The sequence below is a fragment of the Otolemur garnettii genome, unplaced genomic scaffold (assembly GCF_000181295.1).
Source record: "Otolemur garnettii isolate 467f Iridium unplaced genomic scaffold, OtoGar3 scaffold00054, whole genome shotgun sequence".
Taxonomy (NCBI): domain Eukaryota; kingdom Metazoa; phylum Chordata; class Mammalia; order Primates; family Galagidae; genus Otolemur; species Otolemur garnettii.
In genome coordinates this window covers 4210443-4218483 of record NW_003852449.1, presented here as the reverse complement: position 1 = coordinate 4218483, position 8041 = coordinate 4210443, and the positions used below count along the sequence as shown (strand labels likewise).

The following is an 8041-nucleotide window of genomic DNA, read 5'->3' as shown; positions in this document are numbered from 1 at the left end:
GGCCGCTGAGGGAGGAGCTGGAGGCGCCGCCCGGGTCCCGGCGGAACCGCCCTCCTGGCCGAGCCCCCGCCGCGGAGATTTGAACTTGGAAACGCCAGGGCTCGCGGTGCGGGGGTGGGAGGGTGGGAGACCCACCCTTCGCCCTGGCTGAGCCTGGCGAGTCCGACCCTCCGCCCCCTGCCTGTCGCCTCCACTTCCAAATACGCCCGCACCCTGGATCCCCTGCCCGCAGTCCTATGCAAAGAGAGGTCCCGGTCTTTGGCTCCCAGGCGGCTCTGGGTTTCCCAGCCCTCGAGAAACATGGGCGGTCATTGAAGGGGATGTCCAGTAGGGGATGGCCCTAGACTTGACTCTGAACCCTAAGGAGCAAGTGAAACCCTTCTACCCAAGTCCAGACTGGCTTCCATACCAGCGCACCACGTCCCCACGGGCTCCCACCCGCTGTGCAGCCTTCGGAGGGTACATCCAATCCTCGGTCGCAAGTCACGCAGGTCGGAAGCTCCTTGGAGTTGCCGGGATTTACTGTCCCCTCCCACCCTTATTCTGCAATTCCCCCCACCCCCAAGTCAACTTTCCCTGTGCCTGAGCTCTCCACGCAAACAGGACCCCAGGTCCAGCCCGGAGGCGGTGGCCCAGGGGCTACCCCTGAGGAAGGATCTATTTATTGCAGCCCACAAGCTTGGTTATATTTTAGCAGGAAACTGTAGATAGGTCCCTTGTTACTGAGAGAACAAGCCGCAAGCCGGGAGGAACAGTAACATTCATAACACAGAAATGACCTTAGCTAGGGCTCACGCCTCCCTTAGGAGGCAGACACTCTCCCCATTCTGCGAGTGTGGAGACCAAATCTCTCGGAGTGGGAGAGCTTGCTCCGTATCATACATCGAGGACTGGACAGACCTGAGACTCAAAATTGCACAGAAGTAAAGACACACACAATGCAGAGCAGGCAAAACTGGCGAAATTCCAGTAAGGCTTCATTCGTGTCAGTTTCCTGGTTGTGATAGGGATCTACAGTTATGCAAGATGTTATCATTGTTTTAAAACCCAAGCTTTCTTCCTTCCACACAGTGCACCTGGGGACGAGGAACAAGAAGAGGTTCATGTCCCTGTCTCCTTCGCAACACTCTGGGAGAGGCACACACACTCACGAGCCGTAGGCATGGCTGCCAGCCAGTAGTAATTATAACACACACACTTCATTTGGAGGCCAGCTAATCCGTTACCAGAATACTTACACAGGTGTCATCTTATAGATAAGAATATAGTGCTCACTGGGCACTAAACAGCCGTCAGTCTCGGAAGGTAAAAATGAAGAGGTGTCCTTGTTTCTAATCTGCGCCATGGGAGCCTCATTCTGATGGTTATTTCTCCAACCATAACCTTTTAATCTGCAAGAATCCTTAAGGGTGAAATTGCTCATGAGCTTTAAAGCAGTGATCTTGGGGGGCCCAGGGATGTTGAAAGTGGCCTTCTCTGCCTGTGGAGAAAGATCAGAATTGCTGGGGGTTGTATGATTTGAGGAGAGAGGAGTGACTGGAGTTGGTGCTGGGGCTGGGGCCTGGGATCCCTTCCAGCCTCTGCAGAGGAGGGAGAAGTGTGGAGCGCGGCGACTGGGTGGTGTGGGCTGGAGGAACAAGCTTACCAAGAAAGATCATTTCTAGAACATCACATGCCTATAATTGGACAGATGGTTAGTCCTGGTCCAGACTAGAGTTGCTGGAAAAAAGCAGGGACTTCCCTTAGGGCCTATTGTTTGACCTTTTTTCTATTAAATAAAAAATAACAGCAGGTATTGCAGCCAACCTGCAGACCTAAAATACAAGATAAGGAACCCAAAAGAAATGTAAATGTTTACCTTTCACAAACTAAATTTCATTTTTAATCTGTTGCAGTTTATCTGTCTCTGATTTTAACTCTCATTTTACACAGTACCTGTTTTAGGGACCCAGGATTCTTGAGGAATTTGTACATGGCATTTTCAAGTGGTTTTCTGCTGCTTTTCACAGGATGGAACTGACTTTCTTAGAGAGTTACACACTCTAAAAGTTAACTGAAGAATAATACATGGAAGAAGAAGTAATTTGGTAGTTATTAAATTAGAATCAAGACAAGAAAATGAATTCGAGAGAGAGAATATAAATTCTGAATTCAGGCCTTGTAAATTTCTGGAGTCAAAAGAGTGACTTTTTTTATTTCTGGATGAGGAAAGGTTACAGCTCTAACCAAACTCAGTCCAGTCTCTCCCAAGTCACAGGTGAGTATAAGTCATTTCTTATTCACAGAGTAGCCAAATAGCCTGTCCCTCAGGTAGCAAGTCCCAGCACCTTCCACACATCTGTGACAGATGCCTTTCTTATCTCCCTGACCATTTGAACTGGCAGAATAGTTTTCAGGTAAGCTGTAGAACCTGTAAGGCCAATGGTTAAAGCAGTTAGAGTCCAGCCCAGGGACCGTCTGGGTGAAAGAAAAGGGCATCACACTCCCCAAGTCCGTAAGGAAGATTGATGGTGTAAGGAGGAAGAGGGACATTTGGGTTCTGGACATGCAACTCAAGGGCTTAGAGTTTCAGCAGCAAAATGTTGGTGATTAGGAGAAAAACACAGAAAGGGGACTGGAAAGGAACAGAAAGAAAAGGATTGTACACTACTGCCCCTGGAGGACCCTTACTAGAAATTGGAATTCTCTCTCAATACTCCCCCATGAAGTACATGAAAGAATGATAGAACAAGATTCCACACAACTTATTGTTTTTAAGGAAGCATTGAGTACCTTCTCTGTACCTAATACTATCCCGCAAGTCCTAAGATGTTCAAGGGAAGCTGTGGCCTCAAGGCCTCCAGATCCCCAGTGCAGCTCCTTGACCAAATCCAAACTTCACAGAACTTTATTAAAAGGATTTGTTCTGTGAAATTTGGATTCAGTCAAAAGGCCACACTCCAAGATCCAAAAGGCCCCATGTGGTCCCACAGCTGCAGGTTTCCCAGCCCTGATTGAAGAATGTATCCTCCTTTCTTGGGGAAGCAAAACTGTGCACACATGAGAGAGTAAGGAATGCTGGTAGGTGGCATCAGATTCTGACCAGGTCCTCCAGTGGGGGACGTATACATACATGGCAGAGAAGGGAGCAAGAATTTCCCCAAACATGGTTTCCAGCAGGTCATTCTGGTCTATTTTTTCCCTGATGTTCAAGGCTCTACCTGACCAGTGCAGATGTCTGTGACCTCTATACCCACAGGCAACCTTCCACTCCATTCCAGTGGGCTTCTGGGCCTTCCCTCCAGTGCTCTTTCTGCTGATCATCAGTCCTAAGGTGCAGTGGAGGCCTGGTCTCTGTCCACTGCTGGTTATGTGGCCCAGCACTTGAAGCAGGCAGGAAGTGATTACTGCACATGCATCTTTTGGACCTCACGGGCTGCGCATTAGGTACTTTCCAAACATGTGGCACTCCAGGGAGAAGAGCTGGTGGCATGTGTCTGTGTGGGAGGTGGGGGGATCCTCACTGTTGGAACAGCCCTTTCCATGCAGCTAAATTCTGGAAATGTTGTACTATTTTGAAGACTGTAAATGCCCAAAGGCTGCCATTATAGCTTCATTCAAAGGAGAAGGAAATGAAATTTTGTTTTAAGAACTATTGGTGTTCCTTCCCCTCCCACGCCCTTCAACACTTAACCAAAATGACATGAAATCTTTTCTTCTTAAAAATGACCTTTGGATGGAAGATGATGTAACATTTTTCCCAAGCAAAACTAATTTGAATTTTCTAGAATTTGATGTACACAAAAAAGAAATGGGAACCCAGAGACATATATATATATATATACATTTCAGAAACATGTATTTTTTAAGTTCTCTCCAGCAGAAATACAACATGAACTACATGTGTGATTAAAAATTGTCTAGTAGCTACATTTTAAAAAGTTAATAACGAACACATTAAAATTAATATTTAACCCAATATACTCCAAAATGTTATCATTTCAACACGCGGTCGATATGAAAAACATCAGTGAGGTACCTCATGCTTGCTTTCACGGGAAGTCTTTGAGCCCTGGTGAGTATTTTGCGCTGGCAGCGTGTCTCAGTTCAGACTGGTCACGTGGGGCTGGTGGCTGCCATATAAGCGCAGTGTTGGAACAAGAGGAGGATTCTGATCCTGGGTTTAGGAAGGTTTTGCTCAGGATGTCACATCTCTAGGCCTGGGCTGGTTTCCACCAGCCCTCACCCCCGAGAGGATTTCTGGCTGACCATGGAACAAAGCACAATGTTGAAAAACATTTTCTTTTAATTGCTGTCGTCTAAACACTTTGGCCCCTCAACGTATTTTTTAAAATAAAATTTTGGAAGAAAATGGGCCAATATATACTACTTTAATACTAGGAAATGACTACCCTGTAGGCTGTTTGTTACAGCGCCCACCTCCCTGCCGCCCACGTGTTTTCTGTGTCCACAGGTGCCAGCAGAGAGAGGCCTGAAGGCCAGGCAGGCAGTGGCCGCTGGGGACGACTCATCCAGGGACAGGTGAGGGGGGCTTCTCTGTCTTCTGCCTTCCCTCCCCCCACCCACACCAGCTCCTGCCACCATCCCCAGGCCCCAGGCTGTTTTCTGTGATTAATCTCTAACACCTTGAAATAACTGAGTGCCTGATTTTCTTCCACTCTGCACGTTTTGTGGTGCTTTCGATTCTGATTCAAACGAAAGCCGAAATTCAGGGGAAATGACCATTTCAAACACAGAAAATGAGACCGACAGGAAGAGAGTGTTGCTGCCGATCATGAGGCCCTTGGGAAGTTTACACCTGGGTTGGTGAGACAGCAATTACATAATGGCCTTACAAAAAGCTTGTGATCTGCATTTCACTTTCGATTGTGAGGAATAATTCTCTAAGGATATAGTTTAGACCTCCTTGCACCCAAATATTGAGGTCAAAGTTGTGCTAAATCTTATGGCACTGGGTTCTGGGAGTCATATCCAAATCTGCATAAAATGTCTCAGAGGCTGAAGCATTGGGGCCAATGCTTCCATTCCCAGATGCCATATTCAACCCTAATAACAACGTGTTTTGTCTGACTCTTGATCATTAAGCTTCACTCACATCATGCAGCCTGTCTCTGGGTCCCTCAAAGTGCAAATAAGACAGAAGGAAACAAGATCAGCAGGGAGGAACATGGTGCCTATTTATGGTCATAGGTTAAAATCAAGAACGAGAGAGAGAGAGAGAGAGAGAATGAAAGTGTGTGTCTATTTTTAAGCAGGTTGTAGGTGTGCTGAGCTGCTTCTGACTGTCACTTCAGATCCTCTCTCTGCCCTTTTCCACCCGCATGTGCCCTAAAAGGCCAACCTGGATGTTCTGCGTTAACAGGCTCCACCAAGCCTGGTGTCCCACAGGTTCAGTTAATGGGATCACTGGGAAAAAGGGCTGGAAGGAGCTGGAGCAGGAGGCTGAGGTGTTTAGTTCCTCAGCTTGCTCCCTGTAGGGTCTCTGCAGACCCCTGCAACCTCTAAGATCACAGCTCTATCACACAGCAGTCTCCACACAACTCTGTCACCAGCTGTCAGCGAGGCCTGCGTTGGCCGTGGCACCCCTTGTTACGAGCTTCCAGGCAGCCACTATCCTTGTCCCTCTGCACTGGGCCCACACCTTTATAAACAGTCCCTTTGATATTAACCACTCTCCAGACTCCAGTGAGTTTGTCCACTCTTTTCTTCTGCGACTCGGTTGATAAGAAGGTATGTACACATTCCTTGCTCTAGAAAAAAATTTCTTTTCTCCATCAGCATGATCCTCCTTGAATTCTTTCACTGCCTAGCATTTTTTTTTTTTTTTGCTGTTTTTGGCCAGGGCTGGTTTTGAACACACCACCTCCAGCATATGGGGCCAGCACCCTACTCCTTTGGGCCATAGACGCTGCCCCATATTTTAACTGAATTTGTAGATTTTTTTTTTGGCCGGGTTTGAACCCGCCACCTCTGGCATATGGGGCTGGTGCCCTACCCTTTTGAGCCACAGGCGCTGCCCCATGCCTAGCATTTCTTAAGTCCGTTTCCCAGACATGGCCCCTGAGATGAGGATTTGGAGGCCAGAGTAGCATGGAGCATGTGTTACAGGAGAACCCTGCAGGGGAGGAGGAGCAAGGGAGGGAGGAAGCCCAAGTCCCAGCCTCATGCTGAGTGATGCTCTGAGCATGATTACATCTCAGAGTTTGCTCTGATGTGAGTCGGGGAGTTGGGCTTTCAAAGTCCTGCAGCAGTAAGTCTTTGGTGGCTGGCACCTCAGGGTCATCGTAAACTCTCATGAGGGTGAAACTTCAGTAGTCCAAGGATAGTCTTCTGAAGACAGTTGCAAGAGCCAATTCATTACAAAAGCAAAGTGTCTTGAAGGCAGGGTGTGGGTACACAGAAGCAGCCAAAGGTTTCCAAGGGCATCCGGGCAGGGCACCATCAGTCTGTGCTTTACAAACAGCTCCTGTAATCTGGAGGGAGGGGAGATACTCTGATTATCAATGGGCTTAACAGGGGGGGCTCTAGGCAGAGAGGGCAGAGAGTCATTACTGATGCAAAGAGGACGCACGTTTTGAAAAAGCACACCGTATTAGTCCAATAGTATTTGCTCTCAATTAATACACTTTAGAGTCAGAAACAGTCACATCAGAGTCTACAGTCTTCTTAAAAAGCAAAGGCGTTTTTGCCTCCTTCACCAGAGGCAGGTTGTAGCTCTGTGTGTGTGTGGCTGCTGGCGGCGGCAGCAGGGAGGTGTACCAACACTTGCCATTTTCCTCTGAAGCTTCTAACACTTGGAAATTTGTCATAGAAGCTTTTCTCATCTGCAGTTCAAACACTTTCCAGCAGGAATTTAGCTGAAGTTGAAATCACCATCTGGCATCTCATATTGAACCAGGCATCTCGTGTGCCAAGAATGTCTTCTTTTGGCAGTGACAGTGACTGTGATCTTTCAAAAATGTTTCTTGGGTTGGCATCTTGACTGAATGGAGAAGCAGACTGTCTTGGAATTTAGGGAGCTATATGCTGAGCAAGTTGCCCCAGGAAGAAAAGTGCGAGGTGAAAAGTTGACGTTTTGGGGTTTTGAAACTCCAGAAGTCGTATCTTTTATTACTGAGCTAAAACCAGCCAGGAAAACACACACACACACATCAGCAAAATGATTGGTAGCCCCCAAATGTGTGTTCAGTGTGAATCAGCAGACGCTAGTGACACACTCACCTGCTGCAGGGACACAAGGGCACCCAAGAAGTGTCTTTGCCCCGAAGATGTTCACTATCCGCTGGCGGGAGAAATGGGGTAACTGTTCGTGTGGGGCTCACCAGGCAGAGCCCACCGGGACAGCAGCCGACGCTGTCTGCCTCCGCCCAGAGGCTGGGACCCCGTCCACCATTTCTGGGTCTCCTCCATCCACTCTGACGTGCTTTTTCTGCCACTGGCCTCCACGTAGGCCTCTCCCTCTGTGGCTGGCCTTGGGCTACTGTCCACACGTGCACAGAGCAGAAAGTGTGTGGGAGCTTCGTCCCTTGTCAGGGACGGCTCAATGTCGCTTGCCTTACAGAGGACATAACTTAATGTCCAGAGTTCCCCTATGGAACTGGGCTGAGCCACCCCCTTGGGACATTGACCCAATTCTCACCCTCGATTAGGTCTTTTCCCCTTCCCTGTGTTACTTCTCTTGTTCATTGACTGGTCTCTTCCGGGAGCTTGTCCTTAACAAAGTCCTTCCTGCAAATCCTTCCGCTGGGAACCCCCCAAGGGGCATAATATGAATGTGAACACAGAATGGAGGGACTAATTCTGCCTGGAGATCAAGGAAGATTCTGTACAAGTCAAGGGCATTTGAGTGGAGCCTTGAAAGGCACCTTGGATTTTGCCACACAGATGGTGTAGAGAAATGTCGTAAGTCTGGCAAAAATCCGCGTGTGAAGGACAAATGGGAGTCCTGGTGGGGAGTGGTCGGGCACGAGGCTGCTGAAGTAGGTTGGGACTAAGCGAAGAAGAGTCTTGAATGTTATTAAATAGACTGAACTTTTTTTTT

The 8041-nt window shown here is 48.1% G+C and overlaps 1 protein-coding gene across 1 annotated transcript in view; it reads left to right on the top strand.

The window, feature by feature from the left end:
- The first annotated feature begins 334 nt into the window (after positions 1 to 334).
- ABHD12B (abhydrolase domain containing 12B) overlaps positions 335 to 8041 on the top strand; it is a 60194-nt gene continuing 52487 nt past the window's right edge. The window contains exon 1 of the mRNA XM_012806551.2: positions 335 to 459. Coding sequence (XP_012662005.1) covers positions 335 to 459 — 125 coding nt within the window. The remainder of the gene's footprint in view (positions 460 to 8041) is intronic.